Source organism: Callionymus lyra, chromosome 12 (genome assembly GCF_982586985.1).
Source record: "Callionymus lyra chromosome 12, fCalLyr1.hap1.1, whole genome shotgun sequence".
Classification (NCBI taxonomy): domain Eukaryota; kingdom Metazoa; phylum Chordata; class Actinopteri; order Syngnathiformes; family Callionymidae; genus Callionymus; species Callionymus lyra.
Window position 1 is genome coordinate 16970357 of NC_141829.1, and position 20728 is coordinate 16991084.

The 20728-nt window shown below is 36.9% G+C and overlaps 1 protein-coding gene across 6 annotated transcripts; it reads left to right on the forward strand.

Moving 5' to 3' along the window:
- ift54 (intraflagellar transport 54) lies at positions 1-18963 on the forward strand. 6 transcript variants are annotated; one of them, XR_015713173.1, is made up of 16 exons: positions 1-239; positions 4253-4321; positions 4662-4823; positions 6021-6140; positions 6215-6634; positions 6705-6779; positions 7780-7855; positions 7952-7972; positions 8427-8514; positions 9361-9450; positions 10224-10359; positions 10434-10470; positions 10547-10623; positions 16988-17205; positions 17988-18213; positions 18269-18963. XR_015713173.1 is itself a non-coding variant. In XM_087803857.1 (15 exons), exons 1-15 carry the CDS (start codon positions 117-119, stop codon positions 18151-18153), a joined length of 1878 nt encoding a protein of 625 aa, XP_087659983.1. In that variant the 5' UTR covers positions 1-116; the 3' UTR covers positions 18154-18963. The 6 variants fall into 6 exon arrangements, 5 of the variants coding, with proteins under 5 accessions (XP_087659983.1, XP_087659984.1, XP_087659985.1 ...); XM_087803857.1 differs by having other exon boundaries at positions 17988-18963; XM_087803858.1 differs by having other exon boundaries at positions 9364-9450; positions 17988-18963.
- The last annotated feature ends 1765 nt before the right edge of the window (positions 18964-20728 follow it).

Consider the following 20728-nt stretch of genomic DNA (forward strand, 5'->3'; position numbering starts at 1 on the left):
CATAGCAACGAGGCTTCAGGGCCACAGAGTTGTTTCTCCTCTTCTTCCTCCAAGAGAGAGACTTCTCGCTGCTTCCCGAGGATCTCCAGAAACCACACTCGGCTTTTTGCATCGTCATGAACGAGGCGGTGGTGAGGAGGACGCAGGACACGCTCGGTAAAGTCATCAAGAAACCGCCGCTCACCGAGAAACTGTTGAGCAAACCTCCGTTTCTGTACCTTCACGACATATTCAGCGAGGTGAGTGTTGAAGTTAGTGTTTTAACGTGTGTTTACTAGTGTTTAGCAGCAGGTTAGGAGGTTAGAATGTCACTAGTTTTAAGCTCCAGCTAGTGTTGGAGAACTAAGTAGCTAGTTAGCATCACTTAGCAAACTTGGCTAGCAGTCGTCAAACGACATAAATTGGCGGGAGTCACTATTAAACTAAAGTCTTCTGTTACTCGTCACGAAATATAATAAAAAATAAGAGTCAACATGGATGTCATGGAGGCTTTGTTGTGTGTTCTGTTGCTGGGAAGCTAACTTTAGCTTTGGACAGGTGCCTTCTCAAGAGGATGATGCGACTTACACTTACTTACACTGTGTTCAAGGAAATGTGTTTCCTATTAAATGACAATCGTGTGTGTGTGTGTGTGTGTGTGTGTGTGTGTGTGTGTGTGTGTGTGTGTGTGTGTGTGTGTGTGTGTGTGTGTGTGTGTGTGTGTGTGTGTGTGTGTGTGTGTGTGTGTGTGTGTGCTGTAAAAATTAAGAGAAATGCACATTAAGTAAAATGTGTTGCATCAGCATTGAAGTAACTATACTAGGAGTCTAGAAGATATTCATCATTCATTCATTTTCTACTGCTTTAACCCTTACCGTTGTCATGGAAGCCTATTCCAGTTTCATTGGGCGAGAGGCAGGGGACACCTTGGACAGGACGCCAGTCTGTCGCAGGGAACACAAAGACAGACAACCATTCACACACACTCTCATGCCTATGGACAATTTCCCCAAGATCTCAATCAACCTCTGTATGTTTTTGATATGGCGATATATCCCCATATTTTTTCCACAGTTCTTTATCGATTTTTGACAGAACTGTATGGATTATTTTTCACTTTTGGCTTGTAAATCATATTTTATGTGTTACCATAGTTTGTTCACAACCATTACATACTTACTTACTTTTATGATTTCTATTTCAAAGTACGTGTTAAATAGAATAATTATATTTGCGCCATATTTGTTTTATGGGTTGCGAATATACTTCTGTCATTACTTCCTCTGTCGCATATTTTTAGCAGTTACGACTTCATCAAGAGTCAAGTGGTCTGTAAATTCTGCAACGCATAAGCCGAGTACTCGGACAATACTACAAATGTATAAATGTTCCTACAGTATCGCAATATATTGTATTGTTGCCCTTGTATTGTTATATGCATTGTAACGCTAGATTCTTTCCTATACTCTCCCTAGTTTTTAAATAATAACTCTTAAAAAAAACTGTGTACTACACCTCCAATTTAGAAGTAAAAATGATAATTTCGTATTCCTTTTAAATGATTTCGAAAGTAAATTTGTAAAACTAACAAGTGTTAAGTGTAAGGTTCTTTATAAGAGGGCAACATTTAGTGCTCATTAGAGTAATAGTTAACAAGTTATCATAGAAATGTTTGGAAAATATTGCATGTAAATATTCTACAACATTTTCAAGTGAGAAATCTGAAAAAGTAACTAGTTTAGTAACTTCACAGGGAGGTTCTCTACCAGTAGTTAAGGGGTCATTTCAAAATATTGATTAAATATTACATGAAAATATTCCCTAATAAGATTGAAAGTGGATATTTGAAACAAGTTTAGTAAAACCATAACAAGGTTCTCTTTGTTCAAGTGACTGAGTTTAAAGAAACGTATCAAAAGAAGTCAACCCTTTTCCACCTTTCCTCCGTTTGAGGATGGTCCCTTGAACACCGTCTCACTGCTATCTGCACAGAGATCTGCGTATTTTACCTGAACTAAATAAGTTTCAAGTGTGCTTGCAGTCAATGGAGCATGTAGCTGGGACAAGAAAGAGTTAGGATCTTTGTCCCAAAGTGTCATATTCAAGTTATTAATGCATAAAGATTGAACCTGCCATTTTTGAGACAACTTCAGTAAAGTTGAAGGATGCTGGATCTATGCAGTGGAGGTGATGAAGAGCCTGACGTCAAACACGGAAACCATTTATCTGGATACCTTTCATTCACTTCATGAATCTTTTAAGATCACCCACCAATCTTTAGTGAGACGAACACGGGTATATATTGTTAATAGCAGAATATGTTAACTCCTTGAAATGTATTTTCTTCATTGATTTTTCAGCTGCTTATTTGGCAGTTTGGCAGTCACACATCTATAGACATTTTAAGATTATTATTAATCATACGTGAGAGGAACTCTGAGTGCCCAGAGTAAATCCATGAAGCAAACTAATAAATAAACAATTTATTTGCAAATATTAGCTGTTTGTTTCAACGTGGCCCGATCTAAATGTTTACCAGAGAAGCACTAAACCGATCAAATATTGTTAAAGCGCTTTGTGACCCTGGTCTAGAAAAGCACTCTTTGTTTTAAATATCCTCAAATAAAACTAGATTAATTATGAATATACTGTAGATCTTTTAGTGTTTGTTGTTATAAGGGTTAACTCATGTCATGTAGTATGGGATAAAATATTGGCCTCCCTTCCCTGTTTTTATTTAATGAATTCAATTTAATGCTCAACACAGTGTCTTTTAAATTTCTCATACACATGCAATACACTTGCAATTATTTTCTATAGAAACAAAACATCAAAGTGAAAATTTCTTAATTCTTCGGTGGGATCCTTTTCTTCTCAAACACTTCTTCATGATTTCAAATGTTACTAATTCAAGAAAAACATGAGATCAAATGTTTTTGTGAAGTCTTTACACCCTCAAGCCTTATCTAAGACTGATCTCTCCGTCTCTGGGTGATTGATGTTGAAATCAAGCAATAACTTTGCATGTGATTATATCAAAATGAACGAGAAAGCCGTGACTCAAAGCCTGTACGGATTGAAATGATAAAGGTTTTATTAATCTAGCTAATCCTCGCAAGTTATGAAAGCCCAGGTCTTATTGACTTTCTCCAACTCATCTTTTTATTCACAAATACAGACTAATACTTTTAAAATGAGCAAATGCAAAAGTTCATTTGAATCTTAAAAACTGCTCATTTCTATCACGGGAAGAAGTTTTGTTTTGGTAATTTTTAATTAATTTGCATAATAAAGAGTGATCTTTGCTTGTAATTTCCTAAATAAATCTATAATCCAATGTTATTAAAAACGGACCATTAAACGTAAGAATAAATGAGTAAGTACTTAAATCACAGGGCAGCAACGCACGCTAACACATACTTTAGAGACACAGTGTCATGCGCAGGTGAATCTGTTTCGCACCTCTAAACACCACCGGCTGGGTTCTCATCTGACACCGCTTAGCTCCAGTAACATTTCACTGTAGCCTCATGCATATTTGACAGAGTTGTGTGTCGCAGAGGTCAAGACTTTACTTGTGATTACCTCTGACAGCACCAGATGGCTATGTAATAGTTTGACATTTGTTTCAAAGTATGGAAGTATATCGGTACTATCACAATATTGAATGGTTGAAATGTTGTATTTTTTTTTAACCCTTGTGTTATCTCGGGGTCAAGGTGACCCGAAGGTCTGAAAAACAAATGTGTTTGTAGTATCCCTTGTATTGCCTCTCTTTACTCTGAAATAACCCAAGGGTTAATCTTTGGATTTTTGTATTGTTTAATCTTATTTCTATAATTTATAAATATATTTTTATTGAATAATGTAACTCCATTATTTGAATATTGAATGGTAAAAATATTTTTTTATTGAATAATTGAATTCAATATTTTGGATATTCTCACAGTTTGATATTTGAATTCCAATAATTTTAAAAAATAACCTTCGGAATTACATATTTTAAAATTTGTAGCCATTTAAATTCAATATAAAAATGTTGGTATAATTCTGCAACCAAATACTTTATTATACTTACTACAGAAGTCACGAGAAATTGTTGGGATACTGAGACTTAGTCCTGACAATAATCTTGTTTTTAATGATGAACCAAAATAATGAATGTTTTAACTACGAGTATTTAGACTGATCATGTGTTTGTCTACAGCAGGTATATTAGTTTTCTCGATCAATCTTAATACCCGTTTGTTCTATCCTTGTGATCCACTTTCAGGTCATCAGAACAACGGGCTTCATGAAAGGGCTGTACGGAGACAATGAAATGAAGTCAGACAATGTGAAGGTAATGTGTTTATGTAATCCTCTGACCTAATTTTTGAATCCGGTTTTAAAGTATCATGTCTTCTAACTCTGTCATACTTCGTTGTCGTCCAAGTGTGATCTCCCACAATGACAAAGGCTATATCTCAAATGATCCATGATCTTTGATTTATGTTTGGCGTGTGGATTTACCCTTTACATCTTCCGTCTTTATACCCAAGTTTCTTTTGGTCCATCAAGTTATTTTACAGTTTTTTAAAGTCTTAGAAACATCCATAAAAATTCAACATGGACTCTAAATTGTAAATGTACTCTGACTGACCAACCGAGGCCTGACGTCACTTGATTCCTCCTCCATGCAGGACAAGGACACCAAGATGGCCTTCCTTCAGAAAGCAATAGACGTGGTGATGCTGGTTAGTGGCGAGTCACTAACGGTGAAGCCGGCTCGCATCGTGGCCGGACACGAGCCCGAGAAAACCAACGAGCTGCTGCAGGTCATTGCCAAATGTTGCCTTAACAAGGTTAGTATTTTCACCTTCACTTCAGCATCCATACCTACTCTCTTCAGTCTTTTACTGCCATGAAATCTCTTTTACCTTTTACTTCAACATAAAATTTTCTTAATCTCTAATATTGCCACCTTCTGGACTATTCGTTGTGCTTAACTTTATTCCTTCTGGATAATATTGAAGTTGGCTTGAAAGACTAACAAATAATCTTATAGATGGATGGATTTTGCGCTTGATGACTCCTTCAAGAAAACATCTTAAGACATTTCTATTTGTTCAGGCTTTTCCTTGATTTTCTGGAACTCCTGTGTTGTTCTCTGTGTTTTAAAGTATATACTTTATTGAGTATTGTGTTGATTGTTTAAGCGCTTTGTGACCCTGGTCTGGAAAAGCGCTATATAAATACAAATTACTTACTTACTTTATTAAATCCCTCTGAAGATCTCCTTTAAAAAATTGGGTAATTATACTACTAACTAATAAAATGTATGTTCTTTTTAATAACTTTTTCAATGGAAGCCATGTAGTTTAATTTGTAACTTGTATACAAATATTTATGAGTCAAATCTTGCAGATGACAGTGTTGACAATCAGATCCTCATTTAAGGGCATCCAATGTTTTCATTTATGCGCCTCGGACCTCTATTGTACTCATCAGTATGTTTGTACAAAACTCTTTTCATTGAAATATTAACATTGGAAAAATGGATTAAGCCCCGCCCACTGCAAGTCCTAAAAAAAATTCATGAATCTACAAATGATTCCTTAATTGGCAATAAAATGTCTTGACTAACATCTTTAAAAGTCTTGAGTATGTAAACACTCAAGTCTCTTAGTAAGAGATTGTTGTTTTCATTTCTGAAAATCTCTGGTAAAATGAATTATTATAATTAAAAATAATATTAATAAATTGATAGCTGATCTCTACGAGAAATGATGTATTTTGTGCAGGAATATATATTTTTTAATTAGCCAGTCAAAGAAAAGTATTTCAGTTGACTACAAATTAATGTTTATTTGATTTTCAAATAAGCTTTTGGGTCAATTTTCTCTAAAACTATGTAATTACTGTGATGTATTTTATTATTTTTTTATTTTGGATAATTGTCTAGTTGATCTTGCGTGTGATTTCAAATGGTATCGACAAAGTCCTGAATTAAACTCGCCTTTAGCGTTAGCATCCCTGTAAAAATGATCTTGACTCTGCAGATATCCAGTGAAGACGCAGTAAAGCGAGTACTGACCGGAGAAAAGGTGGACACCAAAACCAAAGCTTCCTCCTCCAGGTCCCAGGACAAGGAGAACAAGGCTCGGCATGTAGACCGAGAGGTCAGAGTCTTCAGGACACTTTTGAAGTTGTGTCACATCAAGCTTATTGTTTGTTTTTTTTTTTATTGCTGAAGCCGCAGGAGAAGAAGAAGACGACGATAGAGCGAAGCGGCAGTAGAGACCAGAAGGACACGGAGCAGCCAAAAGAAGTGGAAAGTCGACGGAGAGACGGGGAGAAAGAGCACAGACGGGACAGAGAACACACCGACAAGCATCGCCACAGCAAGCCTGTGAAGGACGGCGATAAAGACAAAAGTCGAGATCGTGAACGGGACCGAGAAAAGGATAAAGCCCGAGGAAGGGAAAGAGAGAAGGACACAGACAGAGAAAAAGATAAGAAAAGAGACAGAGATCGAGATAAGACGAGGGAAAGGGATTCACACAAGGACAAAGAGAGGGATAGAGAAAAACGACGAGGGAGAGAAAAGGAGCGGGAGAAGGAGAAGGAGCAACACTCGGAGGACAGAAAGAGAAGTGCAGAGAGGCCAAGCAAGGTATTTAAACTCACCACAATTAAGTTGATCTCGTGCATGAAATGATTAAACGATTATGTTTGTGTTTCAGGTGAAGCTATCGGACGAGTCGCAGCAAAAAGTCACTCCAGACGAGTTGAGCAAACCTGTCAAAACTGTGCCAGCGGTAAGTCTTCACTATAACTGAACCAGTAGATGATAATTATTTTTTAACGGTCCGGCCACAGATTCATTGAAACTCTTTTATTTTGTTTAAGGAAACAATGCAACTAACGGAGGTAATTGCTTTAAGCATCAGTCTTGGAACGTAGTTAGCAAGAGCTTGGAGCTCTTAACTTGTAGTAAACCGTAGATGATTTAGGCTTGACTGCTGGGTTCACTTTTTGCAAGTAGTATTTTAACTCCTTATATTTGTACGTTCAGCCCTCAGAGACCGTGGACGACCAGGTAATGTCCTGTTCGTGCTGATGATGCTTTCCTCATTAAAGTTCTATTTAGAGCGTTTCTGTACTCACTTTAAATTTCATTATCCTTTAAATCTACTTAACCCTGTTTGATTCCTTTTTCTTACTATCAGTTAGAATTGTAGTTAGAACTTTAGATGTCTGATGCAAACTGTATTTCTGCTTATGTCGTAGGCTGCAGTATTTATACCTTAAGTGGTTTAGTTCTTTATACATTCATTCACTTTCTTTCCAGAGTAGTGTTCAAAAACATTTCTCTAAACTTACTAGAACTAAGTTCAATATTTCTTGCGCAACAATGGAAAATTGGTGAATTTACTGTTATTTTGCCACACAATCATTTTCTTTTCAACTAGTACCACCAGTGTTTAAGTTGAAAATCTCACCTGATTTTCTTTGGTAAAATCCGAGAATTAGAAACGATCAATTAAGTATATTGCATTAATTTTCTTCAATAATAATAATGCAATTGGGGAGGAAAACAACAACAACATTTCCTGCATAGTTTTAATTTAACCTTTGCAGATAAGGGAAGCAGTAATCGAAATGAATGAATGAATGTTCTATATTGCTTCATTTTGGAAAGTTAAATCATCTTTTCGTCATTGTTGGACATTCCTAAAATTGAACTCGGTCATAGTTCATGGTCTAGTTGGTGAACTGTTTGCTGACATCGCATTTTCACTTCTTTCATCTTCATAGTCTGACAGTCCTGCGAGAATACCCAGACCTTCATCTGCAAAGGGACAGAGGAGGAGACCTAAACTGGGAGATCAAGGTACGTTTGCACCTCTTGGTGATCCTGGGACTGAAAGCATTACTGCTTATTGTGGACGATGTTTCAGTTGAAGCATCTTTTGTCTGTTGTCTACAGATGACTCTGACAGTGAGGGAGGTAAGTGCTCTCACCGCCTGTAGTCAATGGTTGCTGGTCTGCTTGTGGATGGTTTTTGATTCCATTTCCTAAATTAAGACCCAGCAGCAAAGGCTTGTTTTGAAAATGCATGAATGTGTCTTTGAAACCTGTGCTGTACTGGGTTGTGACGAGATCCAGAAATATGATATGATAAAAGATAATTTATTGTTTAAGTGACAATTAAATGGCTTGAGTTATTTCATAGGTCAAAGGTTATAAATCTGAATTAAGTAAAAAAAAAATGACATTAGATGTTAGGCTAACACAAAGCAACAGAATATACAGTAGATACTGCCATCTAGTGGGCTCTGAAAATATCGGTAGGTGTCCTCTTGCAAGTGGGATTTGTTTTCACACCCTTTAGTAATAAGAGGTTGACCCACAAAATATGTGATCCCAAATCTAAAACCTGCGTGTTTTCATGTTCCAACAGAAGGAGAGCCTCCACCGATGCATAAAGACATCACTCAAGAAAATGGCGATATTCCGAGCTCCTCGGTACCTTCAGACGTTCCCTCCAGGTCTGTTGACATGTCGGCGAAGATTCTTTCTTACACATTTTTCATTGAGAAAACATCCTACACCTGTTAAAACGGATTTAGGAATTTCCATAATGCATATAAAGTAGTTTCAGCTGCACAAAAAAATGAAGCTTTACTATTTTTAATTTTAAAACAATATTTTTAAGGCTTTAAATATGTAAAAACAAAAGTATGGAAGTAGGAAAATCTAAATGTTCTGCTATTGTATAGTTAAAGTTGATTATTAAGCCTTTATAATGTTTCATATTTGATTTTTGAATGAATGCATACATAGAAAAGTGGTGAACTGAAACAAAATATTTTATACCATTAAAATACCAAATATCTTTACTACATTTTTTATTTGCAATCAATCGAGAAGATGCAGCAACATAAATCTAATACCTTTAAAATATTTACTTTATTGAGTATTGTTTTGATTGTCTAAGCGCTTTGTGACCCTGGTCTGTAAAAGCGCTATACAAATAAAACTTACTTACTTACAATTTTTTTGCATTACTTTTGGCCACTAGAGGGTGGCAAAGTAAAAGCCATGTATAATGTGGAATTGATCAACCCACGTTAGTGGGATAAATGCACCATAGGTTTTGTTTAGAGCTGTTGAGGGTTCACTGCACTCGACTTTTTTAAGAATCCACAATGATAACATGAAGCTAATCCAAAGGTCACTTGAAAAAAACATAAGAAAGTGGTTTATTAAAGAAAAAAAAGGTCATGTCTGTTGGCATTAGTGCATCAATGTCATCATAATATCATGTCAATGTCTTTATGTCTATCATAAGTACAGTAGGCTGGTCTAAATAATCTGTGTTGTTTTTACTGTAGCAGGAGAACATCCAGGCCCAGCAGTGCTCGCCCTGCACCCCCTCGACTCAAGCGACAGGAGAGTGGCAGTGAAGCGACAGCGGCTGAAAGGTGATTTACTATTGATCTAAAAACCTACAATTGCAACATTAATTAAAACATGACTGTTATTTTTCTATATTATATCTTTGGACCCAAAGTTTTTTCAATATAAAATTAGAGTTACTGTACATTACTAACAGCTGATATGTATCTACACTTTTAGGCAAAAACTCATTTTAAAGTCGTGTTTTTTATTTTCTGCTATGGCTGACCACCAGATACAGATCAATTGTTACTAGTATTGTGATCAAAGCCAGATATTTTTAATCCTACCTAGTACTGTTTTAATATGAGTTTCATGGTTTAATTTAACAGTGTTTATTTCTTCACAAGGAACAACGTTCTGCTTTGCTAATTATTTTATTTAGTCAATAAAATGAATAAAACACAAAATAATAACAAACTAGTTTAGTTTAAATAATTTGTGATAATATTTAAAATGTATAACTATATTTTACTTTAAGATATTGGCAACTTAAACGCCGCATCTTTACTAAACGGCTATATTTACATTTTCAAATATGATATTCAAGCAAAGTCTTAACAGGATGGTTTAGGGTTACTACTGACTGGCACTAGAACAGTTGTCGGGAAGATTCCCTTCATGGATTTAAGTTATTTATGACCTCATAGATTTTCAAAAGGTGAATGAAGGAACCTCTTTGTGTTTTTTATCCTACATAACATTTTAACCATTTCCATAAAAGTTTATTGCCTGACAGGCTCACTTTTAAACATGTACAAATCCACGTATTAATCATCCGTCGACACACTTTGTCCAGGGTTTCCAGTGCCAAGACTCCTGCACCTGTCATTCTTGATGGGACGAAGCTGTCAGAGGACGAAGAGGACGACGATAAGCAGTTTCTCGTAGAGGAAGCTGTTCTATCGCCGCCAGAGGTTCCTGAGAAGGAGCTGGTATTTACTGCTCGTGTATTTCAATTCAATGGAATGCTAAAGCTGAAGCAATAACTTGTTTCTATGTGTGACAGGAGCCTGTACCAGAGATGAATGGAGAAGAGGAACATGGTATTTGTTTATTTTTAAACATCATTTTAATATGGTTTTACATAGGAAATTCTTTAATATTTGTCTTTGTTTGTAGGAGGTCTTGTTAAAAAGATTCTAGAGACCAAGAAGGACTACGAATCCTTACCTACCTCGCTGAAAACTAAAGACCAGGTAATGCTCATTTTCCTCCGATAGAGGGCGTTGTTTACTCACTCCTCACAGACCCTATTCCTGGTTTATAGTTTAAAAAAAAAAAGTCATCATTATCAGAAGTTGTTTAGCAAACATTGAACCACGACGAGACTGCTGTTACAGCGCTGGTTATTATGAGAAGAAAGAGGTAAACAAATGTAGTCTAGAGGTGTAATTGCACTGCCCTGAAACCACAAAAATGTTCCTGTTCAGTGGTGCTGAAGGTCTGATAGGCTGGCAAGAAACAGACCACACACTACTGATATTAGATGTCTGGAGTTGGCTACTTTTCCTTAATGACATTTAAAAAAAATATATCAAAATAAGAACCTTGGATATCCATCATCGTGTTGCCGGTTCATTCTTACTTTCCCATGAATGGGTGTTAAAAAAAACCTGCACATTTGCCGTCACCTTCATGCACAGGATCTTAGCTAGACAGTCGCCCATTGTGTTTCTGGTGGTCTAGGTCCGAATTCATTGTTATTTGAGTTATGAATCATTGATATAGTTTTGACTTTGCTCTATAGCACTGTCTGTCTGATTTGGGTGGTCTCGTTCAGCGAAGCATTCTTACTGACCACCTCGACTGATGGACGACCTGCCTTGGACCGTCGCTTGTGCGGAAAGTCTGCCGTTCTATTGGCCAGAACTGTAGCTGTGAACATTGTCTACAACCCTAGTTTTTAATATGTTTTTTATTAGGTGCAAGTGATGAAGTTTATTCACATGTCTCGCCTTTTTTTTCAAACTGGGAGGCTGCAGCAACAAAAAAGGAATTGTTCAGAATTGAAATGTAATGGTTTTTTTGTTGTTTAGAAAAAAATTTTTTTGTTTTGTTTGTGTCCTGTTGACATTCATAAAGACGAACAACTTAATTTTATTAATTTAAGATCGTAATATTGGAGCCATTTTCATGTTGCATATTTTATTTCATATGTATAAAAGAAACGGATGTCATTGGTTGGCTGGGCGGCCAAGCATTATGGGAGCTCTTCAGGTCACCATTACTGACGAGGTTGTTAAGAGCGATTGTGCCTCAAGTGCAAGGCTGTGTTTTCAAGTTGAAATGAATGTAATTATATTTAACAAGTGAAAAATTAAATGGCAGTTTTAATTTTAAAGCAGGGTTTTCAGAACCCCCTCAATGAATGAGAGACTGCTGTACTTGGTTATATTGTATAGATAATCATTTTGCATAGAACTCTTCATTAATATTTTTCATGTATTCTACTGATCAAACAAGTCCTTAAATCTTGTGCAGCTTCTGCAATCACAGGTAGAAGGTTGCCAGTTCTAATCCAGCATGTGTAGAGACTAGTTTTGGATAAAACCATCTTCTATTCTGTGTTGAGTGCTTATCAGTCTCCTTGTATATTCCTTAAAACAAAAATATTTTAGTGAAAGGAGTGAAAAGGGGGATGAAAATGAATAAAAACGGCTCATTTTCACTTTATGAAACCGGATACTAATGGCCAACAAATTGAACAAATGGGAGCTTTGGAGACGATGATAATTGCTTTGCAGATTTCTGTAACTTGTCAACTTTAATGTGCAGACAAACGGTTGTTTATTTAAAAAAAAAACTGATACTTTTGAGTAACATGATCGTGGCCTTGTAGGCATCGTCCCAATTTTCTTAATACCAGCATCTCAATTTCCAAAGGTTTGAGTCGATGGTTCTGGTTCTGCAGGGGCAGCTTAGGGCAGGTATGTCTGCAGACAGGAACTGATCAGACCCCCCCCCCTCCATCATTATTGGCCTTGCCTCTTCAGCTGTATAAAGAACTATAATGACTTCCTTCCTGACATGAAAGTGTAGCGAGGTCAACTTAATGGAGACTTTTCTTCTTCTTCTTCGTGCAATCATGGTATAACACGGCGGGTCAAAAATGTAAATATTGAGCTTCCTCGTTGGATGTGGCCGAGGCAGGTTTAACATTTCAGCTGCCAAAACTCATTCTACAAGATCTAATGTTTAAAAGAATGAGTCAGTCAAGGATCCCTCCCAGTAGAGAATCAACTGTGTTATGATTGAAAAAAAAAAGAGCATTTTGTTGTAATTGCTGTCATTTAAATGGAAGGAAAAGGATTTGGCTTTTGTAAACAGCAGCACAAACCTGCTCTACAACAGTCTGCTGATTGTGTTTTGCCCGTGTGTGTGTGTGCGCGCCCAAGAATTTTGTTGTATATTTATGAGGATGACCTTTTCTCCTGACCCCTCGGCAGCGTTGTATATTATTCTACAATTTCTCTCTTTTTATTTGGACAGATTCGGCCGTTTGCAGCAGCTGCGTTTTCATAAGATTTCTTGGTGTACTTCTTTCTCCCCCCCCCCCTACGCCCCTCTATTCCCTATGCCCCATCAAATTAGGCTTGATGAAGGTTTGTAATGTATAAATAAACGCTGAGGCACACAAATGGAAGGCTGTTGAAGGAGAGAGTCGTGGAAGAGAAGGGCCAGAATTCCTTCTGAAGAATTGTCGGGAATATAAATACTTGCTCCAGGGAACCCCCTCGTCTTTCTAAACAGCCCACGTTTCTTCTTTTGCAAATATAAGTCATTTTTTTCTTAGATACACTAACCTGTGTATTCTGCTTGTCATCCCACATAAACACTTCATCCATCATGCATCGTGTTGGTCACTGTAGAGTGTGTTTTTTTTTAGTCTATAAGAAAAATAGATCTACCCTTTTGAGGAGCTGGTTTAGAATGCATGCGCACAAGGGTGCCTCCTGGTGGGCACCAGCATCACTGCATGTATAAAACCTAATGAGAAGCAGAGTGTTTGATTTGGACCCGAGGTGGTTTGACAGATGAGTCTCACTCACACCTCACACTTTCTACTCGGTCCAGACTGATTTTTGCCAATAGAAATAAACTTTTTTTTTTTTCTTTAATCAAAACATACTTGAGAGTCTTTCATCCACGTTTACTGTGAGATGTTTCATAAACTCAAGGATACTTTAAACCTTCAACTAGAATGTACTGTTTATTTTTGTACAAAGACCTTGTTAAAGTTGGATGGAAATGAGAGTAATTGTGCAATGATGTTTAAAATGAGTGTTTAGTTTTATCGCACACAAATCAAGATCAAAATGCAAACAATCCAATTGAATTTATAATGTTTCTTCTTTGAATAGATTATTTTATGCGTTAAAGAGATATTTTGCGAAAGTAAAGAGATCATTTTATGAAACCCGTGCCTTTAAATGCATAATTTAGGTTTTGTGAATTACACAATGGATGTTTCAATGTCGAAACTATTCATTAAAAAAACAAATGATTAAAACAAACTGCAAAACAGTTGATTTTTAAATGATTTAGAATTACAGTGTATATTGAGATGCCATGAATTACTACATGAGCCAAGCCAATGTTGCACAACACTATAAACTATCTACATTTTTTGGTCGAGTTTTTACTCCAATGGAATCTTTTCAGTGATTTGGGTTGATGCAAGAACATTTCATTGGTTTAATCCAGCAAACTTTGAAACTCCAAAATCGGATGTTTTAATTGACAGCCTATTGGTTTATTTTCTAACTGGTAGACTAAGTAAGTAATAGTTATTGACTTCCCAAACATAGATTTCCCAGACCATGTTATAAATGTGAATAAAGTTCTAGATAGGTATTACAGAATGAATACAAAATTCAAATCGAAATGGGGAAAAAAATACCAGAAAAAGCCGCTGCAATTTTAGGTTAGTGTCTGAATAAGTTGTCGTCCGACTTACTGCCCTTTAGATCACTCAAGTGACCTGGTGGATGAGGGGCAGATTGTTTTTTTTAATGTCATGCGATCCACCCACAATATGGTTGTGATGTAGTGACAACTGTTCTATTTGAATGTTTCTGGTTCCCCTAGTGTTAAAGTAGTGCAACTTCAATTAAAATTGTATTTTATTTAGTTTCTTTGCACAGCCCATCTCCAACATGTACATCTAAAAAATAAGATTAGGCCTCCTTGGTGACTTTCATTTGTTTCCCACGGCCTTCACGTCCAAATTATCTACTTGTATTTACGAAAAAGGGGGATACCGGGAGAATCACCTATCAACCCCCCCCCCCATGAAGTTGTGATTTATACCTGCTGTGACTGAGCAAATACAGATAGGACAGACTTCTGAGGTGACGACTGAGTTGAGGGATCTGCTACAGCTAACAGGACCAAGACATAAATCCTGGTCCGGGTCGTGTTTTCTGAACTGCGACCAGGCAGACCAGTGTTTGCCTAGCTGCGGGGGGGCTCGCGCTGGAAAAGCCACCCACCTTGTCTGCCTCACACACTACTACCCTTTTTAAAAAAGAAAACTAACAGCGAGGGACAGAAATTAGTCTGAAAACTAGATGTTTGATGTCATTTCTGCAGTGTGGTCTCGTCGCGTCACGCTCTCGGGCGAGTGTTTACTCAGCCATGAGGTTTGTTTAAATCAGGGCCTCGATAAGAACCGTCAGGCGTCGCCGTGTTTGGGCTCTGGTTTGTGACGGGTTCGATTCCCGCTGCCCGGCCAAGGGCAGGTGCTCCCGTCTGCGGAGCCACAGTTGGAAGTTGAAAGCGGCTCTTAAGTGTGCTGGTTGTTACTTAATACTGTAGTAAAATAACCCACTGCCACAGCCTGTTACTAAAATAAACAAGAGCAAAGTGCAAGAGGGGGATGTCGGTCCACCGTAGGTGTGTGTGTGTGTGTGTGTGTGTGTGCGTGCACGGCTTTTAATGCTGCGGTGTTGAGTGTGTTCTCATCGCACACACACTTCCACAGTCTGAAGGCCTCGCTAAGTCCAGCTGAACAAACATCCTCAAGTTTGCTGCTGCCAAAGGAGGTCCTGCGCTGATACCTTCCCCTCCCTCGTGCCATCAAGGGAGCCCCCCCAAAACCCCCTAACCCCCCTAAGCCCCCCAACCACACACAAGTACCAAAATCCCTGACTTTACCGAAAAACCATCCAGCCAAGCGTTTGAAGTCTCGCACACACACAGACACGTTTGTGACATTTTTAGCCTTGAAACCCTAAACCACTAACTGCAGCGAGGCTCTGGTGCGCGAGGAAACCTGAGCCTCTGCAGGCGAAGGTAGAATTCCTCGCGGAGCTTCGTCGTGTTTTCAGGGTCTGGCAAAAAATGCAAACACGGTCAACGGATGGATTCGTGAAAAACACTTCTGTGTCGTTTGATAAAAAAAGAATTCTAAAAATGTCGACAAAACATACGAGTCTTTCTTGTTGAGGAATCTCGTACATTAGAGTTACCAAGACCTTTTACATCATAGACCAGGTTAATGGAGGCGTTCTTGAATAAACCAGACTTGCTGAGGCAGATAAAAAACTGCTGAACCAGCAGGTGCTCCATAACATTGTCCCATAAAGAGTTTTTTTTGTTTTACAAATTATTCTAGTTTACAGCCATTTAAGAAAAAAAAAATGAAGGAAGCTGAAAGTGCCACAGGTATAACTTCAAATAACATCAGGTCTTTTTTCAAAATAAAACACCTTTCAGACATGAATAAACGATAAAACATAAACTACACAAATACGCGTAGCCTCGTTGTTTGAAGACCACTGTGGTAGAAGGTCTTTGACTTTGTCTGTAGAACAAAACCAGGAGGTTCTGTTTCATGTTGGAATCTGAATGTCTTGGAATCTCATGAAGGATTCACTGTTTTTAAGAAGTATTTAAGGATATTAATTCTGTTTCAATGTGTAAATAGGAAGACATACATTTTTGAATGACCCAAAGTTTAATATATTTTTTATTTTGAAAAAAACATCTTCAAATTTTACACTGTAAGTCTAGATAAATCCCCTTTTTAACGATATAAATCGTGCTTTCTATTAAAAAATGTTTAAATGTAAAGCAATTGACTTTATGTATCATTCACTCCTTTCTCATTCTATAGATAAAGGTTAATTAAAGTTTAATTAAATTTCCTTTGAGTCAATCCAAAAGAGAAGAGCCGAAATATGATGGAATTTCTTTTTTTTTTAATGTAAAAAAAAAGAAGCATTAAATACATTAAATAAACCAAACTATCACTATAAAATATTTATAAACCTTTCATTCAAATAAAATATTAAAAATATTATCACAGTATTTACCGAAAATGTTTTGAGGGACATGAGAACTTAAAGACAAATGGGGGAAAAAAACCCTGAATTAGGAATTGAATCAAGTTGTATTTAGAGTTAATACAATAATCAAATGTAATTGTTGTCAGTTCTACTCTGACTGTAATTATGCAGCATTCATGATGTCACACCTCGACCAGGTCTGAAAGGAAATATTATAGACACTTGTTATTCACATCTCGGTCACGACACTGAACACCATCTGCACTCACAGACCCTGGTGTCTGAAGCGGCTCGGAGGAAGGAGAGGGAGCTGGTGACGCGGGAGATCGAGCGTCTGCGCGCCTCCATCCAGACGGTCTGCCGCAGCACCCTGCCCTTGGGCAAGATCATGGACTACATCCAGGAGGACATGGACGCCATGCAGGCGGAGCTACAGACCTGGAGGAGGGAGAACAAGGATCATGCGCAGACGCTGATGGAGGAACAGAGGTGAGAAGATCGTGTTGGGGCTGAACATTATTATTATTATTTTTATTTCTTATTCCACATTTGAGACAATTATGTTCACTGACATGACTTTGAATGACACTGTGAATTGTATTTGTCCCACACTATTGAACGCACCGTAGATGTTTTTATCTTAATGCTGGCCTGTTTAAATCTGAGGCACAGAAATGTGTTTTTAAGTTTCGTGGACCACGTTTAATCGGTTTTACATTCGTTGCCACCATTGTTTACGTAGAGTCTTGTATGGTTATGGTTTGTTCACAAAAAAAATACTTTATTTTCTTTACGTCTGAGGTTTATTCAAAGGTTTAAAGCTTAGATTGTTAATGGAATATAAGGTAATATCTTATGGCCACAATGTGTTAAATATCAGACAAAATTGCCAAATTGTTTTACATTTCTTTATTCTTTCCACATTGTGGAAGTTCTAGTTGTTACAGCAGTACATTAATTAAAAATAATAATAACACAAACTATGATAAATGCATTGAAAATAACAATACTTATAACTAATAATGTATGTATAAAAATAATAAACAAAACTATAATTCTAAATATATCAACAACAATAAACATTTATAACAAGACATTAATAAAAGTACTATATTATTTAAGATAATAATAAATAAAAACATTAGACCATAGTTGGCAGGAGAGGATCTGGTCAAAAAATAATGAATGACCTAAATTTAAATTATAGTTGTGAACAATAAATAGTGAAAATGTTAATCGATAACGACTAATAACGTTTTGTTTCGCTTCAGAGCGACCAATCAGGCGATCGAGCCTCTCCGGGCAGAACTGGCTGAGTTGGATCAGCTGATCAAAGACCAGCAGGACAAGATCTGTGCCGTCAAGTCCAACATCCTGAGGAACGAAGAGAAGATCCAGAAGATGGTGTCTGGAATCAACTTCTCCTCGAGAACGTGAAGCGAGGGATCACTGGACCGTTGCCAAGATCCGTCCAAGAACCTCAAACTGGATCTGAATGTACGTTTCTTACGAGTGAAGGAGAAGATTTGACTGAAAATATGTTCTTCGGCAGGAACTCTTGATCAACCAGCTTAGTCGACCAGGACAACACGTGACTCTTCTCTCTTAGTGTAAACATGACAAACAGACAAAGAAAAACACAACATTACACTCAAATGTTTGGACCCAAGACTGAACCAACAGGTTTTTCCTGATTTAACTTTGAATTCAGATGCTCTACTTCTACCTCCAGCGACTGACTGAACATAATCCCACTCTTAAATCACCTATTTCGAAGCACTGCTGCACTTTGGAGCTAAAATCTTCCTCTAGACCCGTTTTAAAGACTCTTTCGTTTGCCAAACTCTTCCCTGCAGACAAAAACACAAGTCTTCTTCAATTGTTCTTCTCGTACTTATCTGGCTGATTCAACATTTACTTTAAAGGATTGTTTAAAGATCACTCTGCTCACATTTGTACACATGTCTCCGTGCACATAAACAAAAATCCTCTTAGATATTGTATTTGTGTTTTGCAGCAACTGTTTTGAATCCCACGATGATTCCATAAGATGTATCACAGTTTACTATTCAACGTAATCCTTCATAAATCCACTTCTGACTTAAAAATGTATCCGTCGTAGAGCCGTCGGCTCGTCCTCTATTTTTATCCTCTATAGCCTTTTTAATTTGTACATAATGTATATGTAAAGATTGTACGATAGAGCAGATATTTATATAATTTTGTAGTGGAGTGTTTATCATTTGTTATCGCAATAAATAATCAATTGTCAATAAATTATGTTTGTCCATTTCTTGAGTTCAATTATTTTTTTTAATTTGTTAACTGACAAAACTTTATATAGAAAATATATTTCATTTTTATTGTTTAGTGATGTAGAGAAAAATATACAAAGAGCCTAAACTGTCTCATCGGCTCCATCCCTCGTTTTTCTTTCAACCTCAGTTTTATTTTAATTTAATTTTAGTTTTAATTGTTTAAATCAATGATCTAAGTTCCTTATCTTAACGCTTGAAGATATTTAAAGGAACATGAACATTAATGAGCATTAATTTTGGGTGAACCGACCGGCAGGCCACATAAAATGAATTGGTGGGCCAGGTTTGGTCCCCGGGCCATGACTTTCACTTAAGATTTAGACAAAACAAAAATCAGGGCAATATTCAGTTCTGCTAGTAAAACTAAAGGTTTGGACTATTCTCAAATACAGTAGAATATAAATGACCGCATCTGATTAAAACGATACACAACTTTATGAAGATGCTTCATTGAATTTAGTTTTAAAGTTTTAAATTAACTACAGATCATAATGATTCAAATAATGATTGACAGCAGTACATCTATTCAAAAGTAACGCATTGTCAGATGACTGTTAACTTTAATCAAAGTAATGTTAAAGCTGGATTTACACAACTTTCCTGTTACAACTTTAAGTGAAAAGACTTTATTAAACAAATCCCTCAAAGACCTTAAAGAAATACCATCGGTCACTTCGATCCTCGAGTATTCAAAGTTAATATAAATACAAGCTTTGTTGTGTAGTTCGAGAAATGTAACTTCAAATTGAGGACATTTTTAATGACGAGAAAAGATTAAATACAGATGAAATATTCTTCTTTATTAAATACAGCACTCGACTCATGTACGAATGACACGATTAGAGATGACGGCTGGTGTGTGTTAATGTTTAATAAAGTTTGGTCTATTGTTTTTTAATTTATTTTAATGAAAACAATGTTTTTTAAACCTACATGTGTTTGACGTATGGACACAACTCTTCAAATATTGAGACGTACCTGCAGAGAGATTGTTTGAGTAGCAAGTAGTTTGGCCAAATCACACTTGAGCAGACTTTTGTTCAGGGATTAAAAGTCTTTAAGACACTGAATCGACTTCCCCGCCGCAGCTGCCATGGAAACAAAGCAGTCAAATAAGCTCCTAAAACTGCAATTTAATATTGTTGAGTGTTTGTGATGCAAGTAGCAGATTTTGCTGAGGGGCCTCTGGCAGGAGCCGCAGACACCTGCCCCGAGTCTCCAAAGTCGTTTCATCGTCAACTCTCTCTTCAAAGGTCTTTAGAGATGCATTAGTTTTCCGAAGCCTCTTTGACTTTCACTTCAACTTCGTTAATTGACGTCTCTTTGTCCGGCTTCACTCGCAGGATGAAGTGGTTCACGGAGATTACGGCGAACCTGACCTTGCTGCTCATATTTTTGGATTATTTCCATCTGGTCCAGAAGAACTTGTTTTAACACATAACTGGAAATCACTGCAACCAATAAAAAAAGATTAAAACTAATGAAAAGATTGTGAAAATACCAACATAGACAATATCAGACTGAAAAAATGCACTGCATATAAAGTATAAATGTATTAGGAAAATGATGTCACAACACTAACTGGATCTTATAATCCGTGCGTTTGTGTCTTCTCGTTTAGACTATTATAACAGTTTATTTTCATGTCTAAACAAGAAGAATCTGTCTCGCCTGCAGTTCATACAAAACTCTGC